We start from the raw sequence: 18660 nt of genomic DNA, 5'->3' as shown, positions 1-18660 counted from the left end.
CGAAATTGTATCTCCAACATTTAATAAAAACAAGTTTTGATACAAAGATTATAAACTTTCTTTTAATTAAAATTGCATTATTTTAAAGAAATTTGTATTTTTTTAAGAATTTTGTATTTTGTAAATTGCGCGTCCTAAAATTTAGGTTGCGCAATCTTTAGTACCACGTAAATATTTTTTTCAGTGTGAGTTTCATAGCCATTGATAAATATTTCTTTTAAAATTAGAATATAAGTTTATAAAGTATAGTAGCTGCTTCCGATTAACCTTTAAAATGATAATTGAATGGAATATTGAGTGAAGGTGAAAGGACGCCGGACTAATTCCTTTTTAATTATGTTTTAACAATATTCAAAAATCTTTGTTGCTTGGTGATAAGAAATATTTATGTCTGGTAATTGCCATGTCTTAATCATTCTGCATTTATTATATACATATTTACAGACCAATATGTACATTATTTCGTATCTATTTAAATGTAAAATAATATTTATCTTTAATAATTCTCGATTTTCAGACAAGTTTATAATACCATTAAGTTGATTAGGTTAGGTTAGGTTAGGTGGTAGCCCGATGTATCAGGCTCACTTAGACTATTCAGTCCATTGTGATACCACATTGGTGAACTTCTCTCTTATCACTGAGTGCTGCCCGATTCCATGTTAAGCTCAATGACAAGTGTCCGAACGGCGTTCCAAATTGCACTGAAACCACTTAGAGAAGCTTTGAAACCCTCAGAAATGTCACCAGCATTACTGAGGTGGGATAATCCACCGCTGAAAAACTTTTTGGTGTTCGGTCGAAGCAGGAATCGAACCCACGACCTTGTGTATGCAAGGCGGGCATGCTAACCATTGCACCACGGTGGCTCCCTATTAAGTTGATTAAATTGTAGGCATAATGGCCGATAAGGATCATTATTAGCATAATTGGCTCCATAGTAAGATATTCGCAAAAATTTCTATTCGTTCTGATCGGAGCGTTGATCAGAATTCTACCAAGGAGAAATTCTGATTCAATTTTTCCTTGAATATCACAAAAGTTACATTTAACATAGTCCTCCTGCTTGACAATGTGGGTAATCTTATTATATTTAGTATATATGTATATGTGTTTCTCACACAACGAATGATAATTGGTTTCCACATATATCTCGCTCTCATTGCCAATGTGGATCGTATTTTACAGGAGAATTTTGCTGGAAGAGTTGCCAATTTCCGATCATAAAAAGTGCTAATATCGAGAAAAAGTTTTACACCGCACGTAGTTTTGGTTGCATGAGTAAAGTTATGTTTTCGTATTCATAATTTATTTTGGGAATTGCATGTTAAAAAATCTTCGAAATTTGACCGGTGTAAAGAAAATAGAAAAATATTAATTGATTAATTAATTATTGCCTTTGTCCAAAAGGATTTATATATATGTAAAAGTGTTCATAAGAATTAATTAGAATCTCTCTATCTGTTGAACTGAAATTTATGAAATTATATGGCCCCAGAAGCCAGAGTTTTACCCTAATTAGCTTAACATTTTGCACAAGAAGAACAATTAGTACTATAGTCAAGTGTGCCAAATTTTATTGAAATCGGTTCAGATTTAGATATAGCTCCCATATATATCTTTCGCCCGATATGGACTTATACGGTCCCAGAAGCCAGAGTTGTGCCCCAGTTTGGTTGAAATTAGTGAAATCACTTCGAGAAGCTTTGTAAGTCTCAGAAATGTCACCAGCATTACTGAGGTAGGATAATCCACCGCTGAAAAATAATCCACCGATGAAAAGTCGAAGCAGGAATCGAACCCACCACCTTGTTCGATTCCTGGCATGCTAACCATTGCACCACGGTGACTCCCTCCCATATATATGTTTTTCTGATTTCGACAAAAATGGTCAAAATACAAACATTTTCCTTGTAAAATCGCCACTGCTTAGTCGAAAAGTTGTAAAAATTTTCCTAAACTTCTAGTACATATATATCGAGAGATAAATCATAAATAATCTTTTGCGAAGTTTCCTTTAAATTTCTTCAGATTTAAATGTTTCCCATATTTTTTTACTAACATTGTGTTGCACTCTATTGCATTAGCCGACTTTAATTTTGAGTCTATAGATTTTGTAGAAGTCTATCAAATTCTGTCCAGATCAAGTGATATTTAAATGTATGTATTTGGGACAAACCTTTATATAGCCCCCAACGGATTTGACGGATGTGATATGGTATCGAAAATTTAGATCTTCAAAGGGGTGCAGGTTATAATATAGTCGGCCCCGCCCGACTTTAGACTTTCCTTACTTGTTTTACTTATTTTATTTACATGAATTTTCCAATTTTTGGGATTATTGATACAGTTATTTAATGTATATATAATCTTGTGTTAAGTCTTATATATTTTCTTATATTCGCCATATACATATCGATGGCCTCATTCCAGAGTACGCTAAGTCGACTTAGCATGTTTTGATGGAGTTCGCTGTTTGATGTGAAATGCATCCTGTAAAAATTTGGAATTAATTGGACACTTCTATCAAAAGTTATGGTTAATATTGTACTTAGCCTGTTATTAAAGTTTTAAAAAATGTCCAACCAAAAGGGCAAAAAGCTTTGCTGGGTCTAAAGTGATCTAAGTCATTTTTAGCCATGGTCTATTACCACTATTCGTATATACTAAAAAAAAAAGTTATAAAAAATATGATTTTAAGACCGAAAATAAGGGAATTTCTATCTTATACGGGTTTTGAGAAATTTCAAAAAGCAAAACTTTGAACTTGTGTCCTGTAAAATTCACTTTTTAGACTTAACGCACTTTGGAATGTAGACATCGATATTTACTTTGAAAGGTGAAACGAAATCTGGTTTAAATACTATAAAGTGTACAGATCTTTCTGAATATACTGTATATTGCAATAAATTGCCTATTTTGTAACGACATAAATTACATATTAATCTTCACGATACCAGTTTTTGGTTCCATTCGAGGGAAATGTCGAACGATTCTTTAGACGATACCACCCAAAGGGAAAGGGTTATAACTGTAACCGAACGCAAGTTTTATTTTGATTATGATCATTTACTTATGCTCTGTAGTTATGTCGAGAATGTGGATTTGGTTCAACAAACCGAATCTTTGGTGCAGGCTAAAATGGAAGATTTGGTAGTTCGATGGACAAGTTTCAATTTTTCTTACGAGTCCCTAATGCTATCCTCCGATTCGGCCATAACCAAAGAAGTGAGGGAGAAAGCTCGGGTTAATTTTACAGTATGTTTTGAGGCATATATGCTTCTAGGTCTTGTTTATTGGGCATATCGAGGGTAACTTCCTCCACAAATCCTAGAGCAGAGGCTCCTAGAATAGGGATATCACCGAGTGATTTCCCAATACCGCGTTACAGTCTTGAGACCCAAGCTATCGATTCACCCAATGTGTACATAAAAGTGCCTCCCTGTGACAGGGAGGTGTTCAGAGGTGGATAAGAAGAGTGGCCGTCTTTCCGTGACATGTTCACGGCGGTCTACGTAAACCACCATAAACTTACTGCCGCACAAAAATTATACCATCTCAGGAATAAAACTCAGGGTTCAGCCGGCGCAATAGTAAAAATATACACTTTATGTGAAGAAAATTTTGACTTAGCGTGGAAGGCTCTAAAGATTCGCTATGAAAATAAGTGAGTGTTGGTTGACAACCAACTTAAAATATTATTTAATATCCCGGTGGCAGAAGTGGAGACAAGCGAGTCTGTCCAGGGAATACAGTCAACGGTAAATGACTGCTTGTCTACCCTCAAACACACGCGATGTCAAGATAAAGCACTGGGATCTTATTTTGATTTATTTAATCTCGAAAAAGCTCCGAGATAAGACATTATCCTTGTGGGAACAATCCGTGAAATCCCACAACGATTTACCGATGTGGTCTCAACTGGATGAGTTCCTCATCGAACGTTTTGAGATTGTTGAGCGTTTATCAAGCATTCGCTCTACAAAAGAATTACACTGACCAGCGGGTTAATCGAACTCAGGTTTACCATTCCCAGGAAAAATTGCATTCTTCTTGTCCCTTATGTGAGGGCAATCATTCATTGCGTATTTGTCCTAAATTCCAAAATTTTTCGGAGCAAGAGAGGATAGACTTTGTATTTAAAAACAAGTTATGCAATAATTGCCTCTCTCCGTTTCATAAGAGACAGAAATGCAAAAGTAGAAATAAATACTTTATATGTCACAAATCGCATCATACTCTTTTGCATTTAAAAGGTAAAACTATCACAGCGCCTGGGAGCGATAGGGTGGAAAATGCCTCGATTACAACAGAAATTCGTCGAAACCATAGAAAGGATGTGAACGAAGGGCCGTCGACATCGGGTCTTGTACGCAATGTTCAGCTTCAAGCAAATTATTCTTCAAGCAATGAGACTATTTTGCTTCGTACAGCACTTGTTCAAATTGAACACTGGGGGAAACTCTTTACAATTCGGGCTTTAATAGACCCTGATTTGCAATGAACGTTTTTGTCGGAAAGAATCCGTGATATTCTTCGAATTCCATATCGGAAAGCCTCGTTTGATATTTTTGGCATGGGTGAACAAAAAACTATCCTCGAATAAAGAGTGCGAACTAGTGTTTTTCTCATCCAGATACAATCTCAGGATACCTATAACTGCTATTGTACTCCCAAAGGTAACACAGCGTTTGCCTTCTGTTTAATTTTCAGTTTCATGCCCAAGCGATCTGAGAGAAATTGATCTAGCAGATCCCTCTTTCAATAAATCCTCGCAAATTGACTTTATTCTGGGCAATGACTCCGAAAGACTACTAAATATCGACGGAATTAAGAGGAATATTTGTGGGGAAGCATCTGCTTATAACACTGTATTTGACTGGGTGTTAAGTGGTCCCATGAGAGCAGAACGAGTTCAGACATTCACCACCCATGTATCTCCTTCTGAGATTTCCTCTCTTAATGAAATTCTGCAGAAATTTTTGGAACTAGAAGAAATTCCCACATCTCATCCAGTATCAGACGAGGATCAGTATTGTGAGGAATTGTACAGGAATACCACTGTACGTGGATCTGACGGTCGTTACACTGTAAGACTGCCTTTTAAGAAAGAATTTTCTGAAACAATGCATCTTGGGTCTTCAAGATTCATTGCCCCTGGTCAATTGTCCAGAATGGAACAGTCCTTGTCAAAGAACCCTGGGTTACAAGTGCAGTACAACGCGGTTTTAGATGAATATTTGTCGATGGGCCACATGGAAGAAACCTCGTGTGAAGAATTTTTTTCGGATGGAAAATTTTGTTCTTTCTACCTCCCGCATCGCGCAGTAGTTCGACCCGAGCACAAAAGTACCAAGGTACGAATTGTGTTCAATACCTCTCTAAATCGGGATATTCCCTCAATGACGTTTTGTTAACTGGTCCCACTCTACAAACAGATCTGATATCTACGGTATTGAACTGGAGAAAATACAAATATGTCTTCAGCGGTGACATTCAAAAAATGTATCGGCAAATTGTAGTGCACCCCAATAATGATCGTCCATATCAAGGAATTCTCTATCAGATATCATCTGATAGCGCAGTTAAAGATTATCAATTACGCACTGTTACATTTGGTGTAGCGCAGTTTTTGGCGATCAGAACCCTTCTTCAGCTTGCGTCAGACTATGAAACATAGTTCCCGGAAGTATCTAACACATTAAGGAAAGAAACTTATGTGGACGACATACTTTCCGGTGGATTTTCTTTAGAAGAGACAAAAGAGCTCCAAATCAAATTAATATTTACTCTTACGTCAGCGGGTTGCCCTTTAAAGAAAATAACTGCCAATGATTCGCAGCAGTTGGCCCATTTGCCTCCCGAAGATATCTATGACCTAGACTTTTTAAGGCTGGATGAGAATAGTTCTACAAAAACTTTAGGAATCAAATTGAGAGACAGTTTTTCATATATTTGAATCACACAGAAACAACTAAAGGTATAGCAAAACGAGCTTAGGAGCCACCGTGGTGCAATGGTTAGCAAGCCCGCCTTGCATACACAAGGTCGTGGGTTCGATTCCTGCTTCGACCAAACACCAACAAGTTTTTCAGCGGTGGATTATCCCACCTCAGTAATGCTGGTGACATTTCTGAGGGTTTCAAAGCTTCTCTACGTGGTTTCACTGCAATGTGGAACGCCGTTCGGACTCGGCTATAAAAAGGAGGTCCCTTGTCATTGAGCTTAACATGGAATCGGGCAGCACTCAGTGATAAGAGAGAAGTTCACCAATGTGGTATCACAATGGACTGAATAGTCTAAGTGAGCCTGATACATCGGGCTGCCACCTAACCTAACCTTACCTATAGCAAAACGAACTATTCTCTCGGCAGTCGCGCAACTATTTGACCCAGTGGGTTGGATAACCCCAATCATCATACGAGCCAAAATGCTTATGCAACAGCTATGGCTGGAAGGCTTGGACACACATCTAACATGGGAGTCTCTTATGGAAGATTTCTCACACATAGCGAATATAAAAATTCCTCGATGGATTCGATATATGCCTTCAGATCGCATTCAAATCCATGGCTTCGCTGATGCATCTAAAGCGGCTTATTGTGCTTGTGTGTACGTTGTGGTTAATTCTGATTGTTCCCTCTCATGATAACCCTGCGGACCTAGGCACAAGAGGTTGCAAACCTCAAGATGTAGTTGACCCAAAGTTATGGTGGAATGGTCCCTCATGGATTACAGGTTCTTTATCTTCTTGACCAGAAATGATTCCCATAAGTAGTCTAGAACCAAAAAAGTTAGTACAAAATCTTCATGTGACGGCTGAAAATATGGATATTTTGGATAGATTTTCCTCTTGTAATAGAACTTTAAGAGTTATCTCTTATATTTTTCGTTTTTATCGACGGTTACATCCTAGTACAAAATCTGAGTACACCTTTTCCAGTGTAAATTTATCTCACGAGGAGATATGGTTTGTAAGACGAAGGCTAATTCAACTATCTCATCGCTATTATTTTAAAGATGAGTACACTTCTCTTCTGGACGACACAAAAAAGTTATTTGTCAACACTGAACCCATTTCTTGACAAAGACAAACTTCTTCGTGTAAATGGACGTTCATCCCAATCGACACTTCCTTATAATGAGCGCCATCCAATTGTTCTTCAGTTCAATTCCAGATTTCTCTATCTCTACCTTTCCCAATTGCATGAGTTTTTAGCTCATGCAGACTGCGTGCTCATGTGCAGAATGGTGCAGATGAAATTCTACATAGCTAGACTTAAACCGCGGGTTAAAACAATAATCCATACATGTAAAATCTGCGTTATTTTTAAGCAAAACCAGTGCTCGCAAATGATGGCTCCATTACCACTTGACCGTTGTACTATTTCCCCACCTTTCCATGTAACTGGAATAGATTTTGCCGGTCCATTCGACTTGAAAATGTCATATTTACGTAAATCACCATCTGTTAAGGCATATGTATACGTATTTGTGTGTTTTGCAACGAAAGCGGTACATTTGGAACCGTGCTCAGATTTGTCTTCTGCGGCCTCCGAGGTAGTGTCGGACAATGGACGAAACTGTAGGAGCCCAATTCATAAAAAGCTCATAATCTGATATTTCGAATAAATATTCGTCCCATGGCCTCGAATGGAGCTTCATCCCACATCATGCTCCTCATATGGGAAGCAGCTGTTAAAAGTTTAAAACACCATTTTAAACAATTACCAGGCACACATGGGTTTACGTTTGAGCAACTTGCCACATTGTTAGCTGTATAGAAGGCGTTCTCAACTCCCGTCCCATATCAGCTCTTTCGGAAGAAACAATGGATCTAAGTGCGTTAACACCTGGCCACTTCCTTAAACGATCACCGATGGTAGCCTTACCTGAACCACTATCTCCGAACCTTTCGTTAATAAATCGTTGGACAAGATTGAAGGCCATTTATCATCAGTTCGCCATTCGTTGGAAAGAAGACTATTTGAAGCCGCTTCAAAAACGTTACAAATGGAAAGCACCACAATGTAATATCAAAAAAGGTGATTTGGTAGTAGTGATTGACGAACTACTACCGCCTAGTGAATGGCGGCTTGGTCGAATCGAAGAGACTCAACCCTGTTTAGATGGAAAAACTCGTGTTTTCAAGTGCGTACTGCTATGGGTCTCATAAAACGGCCCATTGTCAAACTATGCTTACTGCCGTGCTTAAACGTACCCGAATCAAATTTACATTAATTCAAAATCTCCAACAAATTGGAGAGTTATTTTCACTTTAACCACACTTTACTTTCTATCCTTACAGAGCAGCTAACTCCAACGAATCACGCAATGCAGAGATATATCGCTGCATGTTGTGTAAGCGGTTTCACAGTATACGAACCTGTCCAAAATTTATAAGGATGAAGCTAATAGACAGATGCCGAACAGTACGTCAACTTAAATATTGCGTAAATTGCTTAGCGAAGAGTCACACAGTTGCCAAATGCTTTTCAAAAAATGTCGTAAATGCCGTAATTACACCGAAAGAATTCTCTTCGTTAATTTTACGAAGAATTCTTCATTAACTATTCTCCCTGAATTCTTCATTAAAATAACGAAATTTTCATTCATTTTCGTAAATTTTACGAAGAACATTTTACGAATATACGAAACTTTTACGAAACATTCTACATTAACTTTTCTTCGTAAAAAGTTCGTACTTTTAACGAAACTTTCTTCACATTTCATGAATTTTGTGAAGAAGTTTTTACGAATATTTTACGAAACATTCTGCGTTAAAATTTCTTCATAAAAAGTACGAAACATTTTCTTTGAAATAACGAAGAAGTTTCATTGAAGTTGTAAAATTTCCGTTCGCGGCATTAAATTGTCTTTTATAATGTGCTTGAGTGCATTCCTTTATTCTATTTTTTTATGCAAGTCTATGCTACTTCTCATTTGGGTGATAGCGCGCTATGAATAAAAGTGAAGCAATAAAACTAAAAATTATTCAAAAACTTAAGATGTAAAGTAGTGATGTCATTTTTCACACTTGCAACTACAACCAAATGCACTTTCGACTATAAATTTTTTTTCTAAAAGTTCGAACATTTTTCAGAAAAAAGTACGAAAGTTTTTCATAAAAAGTACGAACATTTTTCATAAAAACTACTGTTGATACTAGAGATACGTTAGAAGTCAACGCCATCTGTGAAGTTGTATTGGCTGGACTTTCATTGGATGTTAAGATCGAGTTATTGTGGAAATATGGCCACTTTGTGGGAGTTGGGATATTTTTCCATCCTTTAATCTTAAGTTTATTCTCTATCTATCTATTACTATATTAATTGGTGTAGGAGTGTTAGTTCAAAAAAAAGGTTTAATCATCGTGAAGTCATCGAATTTAAATTATATTGAAATTTTGATTGAAATTGTAATTATCGCAAGAATATAATCGTAAATTTGTATCACAAATAAAACTGAACTAAAGAAGAAATGCTTAAATAAACTGAAATAAGAGAACAAACTAAACCTTTACAAGAATTTTATTGTGCCACTGCATGGTGTTTTCAACTTGTGCCATAATTTTCTTTTTTTTTTGTGGATAGCTCCAGAAGTGCTCCGCCGGTGATATAAAAAGTCCCCATTAGATTTGGGAGGCTAAACAGGTTTAGTACACGAAAAGATAATCAAGGTCCTCCGAACCGGATCTAGGAGCAAGAGGAGCGTTTTGTATGAAGCACAATATCCAAACAAGTGCAGTGTTTTAATTATAATTGTTGAAAATATTGAAAAACTAAAAATTTAGTTACTTGAAACGATTGAAATCCCTCCCTATAGTCTGCGATCTGGCAACCCTCGACCTTCTCTCCAGCATGCTCATTATTTGGATTGGATCAAATGTATTGTTGTTGTAAGAGTGGTTGGTTTTTTTGGATAAATCAATATATTAAATGTGATAAGGAAACCAAAATCAAAACTAAAGTGAAAAGTGAAAAATAAAATAACTTATATTCAAACTGTTGACAAGTGAAATAATAAAACAAAAAAAAAAAAAGGTGAACACACAACTTGTGCAAAAGTTAATAAGATCTCTTCTCACCAGTGTGTTTTGGTTGTTTTACTTTGCTCTTTTTGGTAAATGTCTGGAGTTCTGGTATGTTACTTTAATTATTTGGTTTCTATCCTTATATTTTTTCCTTTACGGCGAGTGCACCAACAGCGTACGTACGTATATGACTTATATTTCTCTGTGCGAGGTTAATTTTTGGTTTACTTTTGAGCCGGACACTTGTCATATGAAGAGGTATCAAATTGATCTTAAAGCGAAAGTTAATAATTTTCAATGAGAGAAAGAGAATCCTATTTACTATTTGATTCACTTGGACACTTGTCATATAAAGAGGTGTCGAAGTGATCTTAAAAGCGAGAGTAAATAATTTGCAATAAGAGAAGGAGAATGATTGTATTTTTTAGACATTGATTGAGTCTGGTTTAGATAGGGTAATATCGCGAAATGGCGGATCCGGTTTAAAAGGTTTGCGGCATTATTTTTGGAATTTGAGAGGGAGTACAATGCGATGTCTACTGCGGCACACACAATGTATACGGTGGAGGTACGTAAAGAGGAGTTTAAAAGTTTATGGAACAAGGTTAAGACATCCTACGAGAAATTTAACGTAGACTGCGAATGCGCAGAGGAGCAGGAAAAGGAGGCGTCTGATCTTTTTAGACAGTGTAGGGAGGCATATATAACCTGCGCCGCAGGGATGGGGGAACTTTCTCAGTCTTTTTTGAGTAGGTCCGTTCTCACGTCCACTGCGCTTTCAGCCAGTCCGATGACTTCTCAGTCAGGGGAAAATAGAGGTAACGATCATCGTTTGCGATTACCTCCTTGTACTACGGAAATTTTCCATGGTGATTACCTTTCTTGGCCATCCTTTAGGGATATGTTTACGGCTGTTTATATCGATTGTCAGTCAATAAGCCCAGTAGAGAAGTTGTTCTACTTGCGTCAGAATACACAAGGGGAGGCATTGGAGATTGTTAAGAAGTCTCAATTGACTAACGAAGGATTCGAAGTTGCATGGAATAATCTGAAGGACAGATATGAGAATAAAAGAATTCTAGTTAATAGTCAGCTCAAAATCCTTTTTAATTTGCTGCCTGTCAAATACGAGTCCGCGGGGGAAATAAAAAGAATTCAGAGAGAGATTAATAACTGCATTGCCTCTTTAAAGCTGCATGGAGTGTGCATTGAGAGCTGGGATCCAATTTTTGTATTTTTGTGCTCTACCAGGCTTCCAATGACAACGCTTTCATTATGGGAACAGACAGTGAAGGATAAGACCGAAATTTCGAAATGGGCAGATCTTGATAGATTTTTGACAGCTAGATTCCAGTCGTTGGAAACCGTTTTCGATTTTTCCCATGTTGATGTTAACGAACCTCCTTCACAGAGGAAATTGAGGACCTACCAGACTAGTTCTAATAAAATTAGTTGTTTTGCCTGCTCCCAGGATCATTTTCTGAAGAATTGTAATAAATTCTTACGGATGAGTCAGGAGGATAGATTTGCTGTCATTAAGAAGAATAATCTTTGCATTAATTGTTTTAGTAATAAACACAGGTTGAACCAATGTTCTAGTAAACTCAGCTGCGAGAGATGTAAGCTTCGACATAACACGCTGTTACACAGGGATTCGCAGACCTCATTATCCACTTCTATCACGGTTGGTGTAGACTGTCCTGCTACGGGTCAAGATAATTTTCAGGAGAGTTCTCACAGGGAGCAGGATATTCAGAACTGTTTTGCTACATCGTCCAGGCATGTTTTATTAGGTACTGCCATAGTGAATATTAGGGTGAATGGGGTACTGTACAATGCGAGGGCTTTGTTGGATCCTGGATCGCAAGCATCGTTTATTTCAGAAAGGCTTCAGAGGCGTCTCGGGTTACCGACTACAAGAATAAACGCCAGGATATCTGGTTTAAACAATGCATTGGCCGGTTTGACTCAGAAACAATGTATATTTGAATTGACATCAGGAAGGGATGATGACATTAGAATAGAAATATGTGGTTTGGTACTTCCGCATCTGACAGGGAGATTGCCTAGTTCCTCCATTTCACTCCCGGAACGCTTTTCTGTGGGTGATATAAGATTAGCAGATCCGTACTTTGCGAAAAGCGATCAGGTGGATATTTTAATTGGTGCAGATGTTTACCCACAAGTTATTCTGTATGGTATTCAGCGTAATGTCCTTGGCTCACTTGTGGCCCAGAACACTATATTTGGATGGGTATTGACTGGTCAGCTCGATAGTGAGAGTGGCACGACGGTTTCCTTCTGCGCCGAGGTTTCTTTGACCCAACAATTGGAGAAATTCTGGAAACTGGAAGAACCACCAATGGCCCCTGTTATGACTGAGGAGGAAACATATTGTGAAGATTTATACACGAGAACAACTAGAAGGTCCACCGATGGTCGGTTTATCGTGTGTCTGCCATTCAAACCTCAACATGCGGAAGGAAAAGGATTGGGAATGTCCCGGACCAAGGCATTCAGGCAGTTTCTGAGGAATGAATCTTCTTTGTTACGGAAACCGGATTTGAAAGACATGTACGATACCGTAATAAGGGAATACGAAATTTTAGGACAGATGATTAAAGTAGCTGAGTCATCGGAAGGGGATCTTGATTTTTATTTGCCTCATCATGCGGTGGTGAAACCGGAGAGCACATCCACGAAGCTGAGGGTAGTCTTCAACGCATCTTGTCCGACTTCAAGTGGCCTAAGCTTAAACGATATTCTCTACCCCGGGCCGGTTTTACAGAACGACTTGACGTTGTTGATCATAAGATGGAGGTTTTATCGTTATGTTTTTAATGGCGACATTGAGAAGATGTATCGCCAAATACTTGTCGATGATAGGCACTCCCGTTTCCAGAGAGTAATTTTTCGAGACAATCCTAGGCAGCCGGTAGAAGATTTTGAACTGAAAACGGTAACCTTTGGTATCAATTGCGCGCCTTTCTTGGCAATACGGAGTTTGTTGCAGCTAGCCAAGGATGTCGAGGATGAGTTGCCATTGGCAGCACGAATTTTAAGACATATGATGTATGTTGATGATGCTCTCGCTGGATCACACGATATCTCTTTGGCTCTAGACGCTCGCAATCAGTTGATCACGGCCTTATCTTCGGCGGGATTTTCTATGAAGAAGTGGACTTCAAATGATGAACGTATATTGAGGGATTTACCAGCCGAAGACCTTCTGAGTGAGCACTTTTTAGAAATTGATGAGGAAAGCAAGGCTAAGACATTGGGCATTAGGTGGAATGCCAAAAAGGATAGTTTCTATTTTTCGGTAAAACCTATCCTTCAGGAGGACATTTTTACAAAGAGGAGGGTTTTATCTATAATTTCTACTCTATTCGACCCTGCTGGCTGGTTAGGGCCCGCAATTATTGTGGCGAAGATGTTGATGCAGCAAATATGGACGGAAAAAACAGATTGGGATGAGTGCTTGACTGAGTCTAGTGATCTTCAATGGAGGCAGTTTGTGAAGGATTATGAAAACTTAAACAACGTTCAACTACCGCGTTGGATTGGGTTTGACCCAAATTGCCACATTGAATTTCATGGCTTCTCTGATGCTTCTGAGAAGGCGTATGGAGCATATGTGTACGCCCGGGTACAGTCTGCTGATGGGGATATTCAAACCCATTTGTTGCTAGCTAAATCAAGGGTAGCTCCTTTAAAGACAATTTCATTACCAAGATTGGAACTTTGTGGAGCACTGTTATTGGCAGAACTAATAGGCGATTTGAGGGCGGATCTAAGCTTTGACAATAAATGTATCAAGTTTTTTTGCTGGAGTGATTCCACGATCGTGCTTGCTTGGCTTCAGAAACCCCCTGCTTCCTGGACAACCTTCGTTTCTAACAGGGTATCGAAAATTGTAGATTTGGTTGGGAAGGACTGTTGGAGACACGTTGTTTCAGAACATAACCCCGCAGACATTATAAGAAGAGGTGTTCGATCACATGGATTAATTGGAAATTCTTTGTGGTGGCATGGCCCATCATGGATGAGAGCTTCGAGTGTCTGGGATGTTCAGTTAGGGAACGAATTTCACACTGAAGAAGAATGTCGAAGCATAAATGTACATTTTACTTATATTAAGGATTTTGAAGATATTCTTCTTCGCTTTTCATCATACTCAAGAGCGTTGCGAGTAATGTCATATGTTTACAGATTTGTTTTACTGGTAAAGAGGAAGTCGTCACAAATGTCAGAAAAACACTCTTCGTTTAGTGAGTCACAACTGGTTAAAATAAAACTAATTATTGTCACTCAGAAGGTCTATTTTCCGGACGAGTATTTCAGGTTATCAAACGACCGTCCTCTGCCTACTACAAGCAAGTTGCTTAACTTAAATCCATTTATCGATGGGGAAGGACTGATTCGAGTAGGAGGACGTCTAGCTAATGCAACCTCTTTGTCATTTAATGAGAAACATCCAATTATATTGCCATACGAGAGCCAACTTTCACGGCTCTTGATAACCTTTATTCACAAAATTACTTTACATGGAGGAAATCAGTTCTCAGAGTTCTGAGAACTGAGTTCTGGATCCCAAGATCTAGAAATTTAATAAGATCTGTCATAGCCAAGTGCAGAATTTGTGCGATTTGTTCGAAACGGTCGAAGGAACAGATTATGGCATCTTTACCGGTGGCTACGACAATTATTGACAGGCCGTTTACGAGAACGGGTGTTGATTTTGCCGGTCCTTTTGATATCAAAAATTATAGAGGGAGAGCTTGTCTGATTACCAAGGGCTATGCGTCGATTTTTGTTTGCTTCGCAACCAGAGCGATTCATTTGGAAGCTGTTAGCGATTTAACAACAGCTACCTTTTTAGCGGCATTTGCCAGGTTTGTTTCTCGCCGTGGCTGTCCCAAGGAAATGTTTTCGGATAATGGGACGAATTTCGTAGGAGCGTCAAGGGCATTGCGGTCAGATTTTCGAAATTTCATTCGAAATACAAGTTCAGAGATAGTTCAAAGTTACTCTAATAATGGTTTAAATTGGCATTTTAATCCAGCGGGAGCGCCACATATGGGTGGCCTGTGGGAAGCAGGCGTCCAATCCTTCAAACATCATTTTAGAAGAATTACGTTCAACTTGAGATACACTTTTGAAGAATTTTCCACGCTTTTAGCCCGAATTGAATCTTGTTTGAACTCTCTGCCCTTTATCGGAGGACGTTTCATGTGTTGACGCCCTTACTCCTGGGCATTTTTTAGTTGGTGGTCCAATTTTGTCACCCCCAGAGCCACAGATCAATGAGGCTCCCCTTTCTATCATGAATCGTTGGCAAAGGGTAAAAGCAATTAACCAAAATTTGTGTATGCGTTGGAAAGAGGAATACTTGAAGGAGATAGTTAAGCGGAATAAATGGAAAACTGTTGAGTCGAATCTAAAGGTAGGAGATATGGTTGTCATTCGAGATGACAATTTGCCACCTAGTGAATGGAGGTTAGGCCGAATATCAGAGGTTTTCCCAGGAGCGGATGGAAAGGTCAGGGTTGCTGAGATCCGAACGTCGAAGGGTCCGCTTGTACGTCCCATAGTTAAACTGGTTCCTCTTCCTATGGATTAACCAGAAAATTTCTTTCCTTTCTTTTTATTTTTTTTCCTTTCAGTTAATTTTGTACAATGGTTAAGGCAAAGAAATATTATTCAGAGAACCGAGAAAATTCCTGACAATGGACTACTCAGAACGAATGAGGATTGTCTCAATATACAAACATTGTGCCGGCTGTTCGGCCCACGATCACACCTGGCGCACGTGTAGCAGTTAGGGACGATGTAAGAAATGTGGTGATATGCACCATACTTTGCTTCATAAACCAGGACCATGTTCGTCCAGAAAGGTTGTGAAAAGTGTGGTTAAGAGACTAGGACCTCGTTCGTCTAAATCTCAAATTGGAGTAGGACCTAGATCGTCTGACTCCAAACGCCAAAAAGGACCTAGTTCGTCCGAGAGTAGGCGTCAAGTGGGACCTAGTTCGTCCTCAAACAAATCAAGAGAAGTTGTCTCCTATACATCCCGAGAAACGATCCTGCTCGTAAGGAATTGATGAACCCTTCTAACTCGTATAGTATTCACGAGTCTATAATGCTCCGCCCGACAGCGGTTGTGAAGATTGTTTGTGGTGATCGCCATGTTTATGAACGAGCCTTAATAGATCAAAGTGCGGAGACGACTATAATAGATGAGTCTCTAGCCCGAAAACTGGGCCAACCGCTAGTAAAAATTGGAAACCGAGTAAGGTGCTCATTGGAACTACGTGGAGGCAGCGGAATGAACCATGCCATTCAGATATATGCGGAAGTCCGTAAAAGATTTAGAATATTGACGCCAAAGAAATCAGTGGATAGTCGCATTATTGACGAATACCCAGGACTGCAACTGGCGGATCCCAAGTTCTATATGTCGGGTGAGGTACACCTTTCGTTAGGGGGTGATCTATATTCAAAAATTATACGGAATGGAGTCGTTGGTGGAACGTTCGGGAAACCTCTCGCGCAATTTACTATTTTTGGGTATATCATCTCTGGAACCTGTTTGCCTTAACTTTATCCTTATCTTCATTTGAGGGAAATTTTCATCTATAAAATTTGTTATATTGGAATCGATGGTGTACCAGAACATTTACAAGGAATTGAATTATTTTATCATATTTTTTTTGCAGAGTACTGCAAAGGGGCCGGGATGTTGATACTAGAGATACGTTAGAAGTCAACGCCATCTGTGAAGTTGTATTGGCTGGACTTTCATTGGATGTTAAGATCGAGTTATTGTGGAAATATGGCCACTTTGTGGGAGTTGGGATATTTTTCCATCCTTTAATCTTAAGTTTATTCTCTATCTATCTATTACTATATTAATTGGTGTAGGAGTGTTAGTTCAAAAAAAGGTTTAATCATCGTGAAGTCATCGAATTTAAATTATATTGAAATTTTGATTGAAATTGTAATTATCGCAAGAATATAATCGTAAATTTGTATCACAAATAAAACTGAACTAAAGAAGAAATGCTTAAATAAACTGAAATAAGAGAACAAACTAAACCTTTACAAGAATTTTATTGTGCCACTGCATGGTGTTTTCAACTTGTGCCATAATTTTCTTTTTTTTTGTGGATAGCTCCAGAAGTGCTCCGCCGGTGATATAAAAAGTCCCCATTAGATTTGGGAGGCTAAACAGGTTTAGTACACTAAAAGATAATCAACTACGAAATTTTTTCATAAAAAGTACGAAACATTTTCATAAAAAGAACGAAATTGTTTCATAAAAAGTACGAAGATTTTTCATAAAGAGTACGAATTTTTTTCTTACAAACTACGAAAATTTTGGAAGAACTTTTCTTCGTAAAAAGTACGAAATATTTCGTACTTTTAAGGAAAAGTTTCTTTGGTTGTAAAACAATGACAAATTTCGTACTTTTAACGAAATTTTTGGTTCTTTTTACGAAGAAAATTCTTTCGGTGTACCACCATACCATGTTACATCCGAATGAGCACATGGTTTATGCTTCTTCAAATGTTGGGGTTGGGACAAAATGGCAACCTTCACCAAATTCTCATACGCCTCTAGCACAACACAAAAAACGGACGCAACAAAATCGTGTAAAGACGGGTTCAAATCAGCGGAAGGTCAACAAGAAATACCCACCATCCAATACCAAATCCGCCCCTCAAACATCTCTCAATCAGTATCTTTTATCAGACGCAATTCGCTCATTAGCTTCAGTTCTATGCAGGGATCCGGAGCGGTCCATTTTTTTCGCTCCGCTCCGCTCCCGCTCCGGAAAAAAAAAAAACCGCTCCGCTCCGAGAAAAAAAAATCGCTCCGCTCCTCTTCGAGAAAATTATAGTACAAACATTGTATTATTTGTTCAATTGAGTTTTATTATACCCTGCTCCACACTGTGGAACAGGGTATTATAAGTTAGTGCATATGTTTGCAACACCCAGAAGGAGACGAGATAGACACATGGTGTCTTTGGCAAAAATGCTCAGGGTGGGCTCTTGAGTCGATATAGCGATGTCCGTCTGTCCGTGAACACATTTTTGTAATCAAAGTCTAGGTCGCAGTTTTAGTCCAATCGACTTCAAATTTGGCACAAGTATGTGCAAAGCAGAATAGAACCCTATTGATTTTGGAAGAAATCGGTTCAGATTTAGATATAGCTTCCATATATATATTTCGCCCGATATGGACTTATATGGCCCCAGAAGCCAGAGTTTTACCCTAATTTGCTTAAAATTTTGCAGAAGAAGAACAATTAGTACTAGAGTCAAGTGTGCCAGATTTTATTGAAATCGGTTCAGATTTAGATATAGCTCCCATATATATCTTTCGCCCGATATGGACTAATACGGTCCCAGAAGCTAGAGTTTTATCCCAATTAGGTTGAAATTAGGGTACAATTAGTAGTGTAGTCAAGTATGCAGAATTTTATTGAAATCGGTTCAGATTTAGATATAGCTCCCATATATAGCTTTCGGCCGATTAACACTCATATGACAACAGAGGCCAATTTTTAACTCCGATTTAGTTGAAATTTTCCACAGGGAGTAGAATTAGCATTGTTGCT

The 18660-nt window shown here is 38.4% G+C and overlaps 2 protein-coding genes across 2 annotated transcripts; both read left to right on the top strand.

The window, feature by feature from the left end:
* Window positions 1-7831: 7831 nt before the first annotated feature.
* On the top strand, window positions 7832-14609 carry LOC142231058 (uncharacterized). The gene is made up of 3 exons (XM_075301680.1): window positions 7832-8151; window positions 8309-8361; window positions 10816-14609. The coding sequence occupies exons 1-3, from the start codon at window positions 7832-7834 to the stop codon at window positions 14607-14609; spliced, it is 4167 nt and encodes a 1388-aa protein (XP_075157795.1).
* Window positions 14610-14710: 101 nt separating this feature from the next.
* On the top strand, window positions 14711-15656 carry LOC142231048 (uncharacterized). Its single transcript, XM_075301671.1, has 2 exons — window positions 14711-15230; window positions 15301-15656. The coding sequence occupies exons 1-2, from the start codon at window positions 14711-14713 to the stop codon at window positions 15654-15656; spliced, it is 876 nt and encodes a 291-aa protein (XP_075157786.1).
* The last annotated feature ends 3004 nt before the right edge of the window (window positions 15657-18660 follow it).

Source organism: Haematobia irritans, chromosome 1 (assembly GCF_050003625.1).
Source record: "Haematobia irritans isolate KBUSLIRL chromosome 1, ASM5000362v1, whole genome shotgun sequence".
NCBI classification, from domain to species: Eukaryota; Metazoa; Arthropoda; class Insecta; order Diptera; family Muscidae; genus Haematobia; species Haematobia irritans.
The sequence above is the reverse complement of the archived record's forward strand: the minus strand, read 5'-3'. Positions and strand labels throughout refer to the sequence as shown.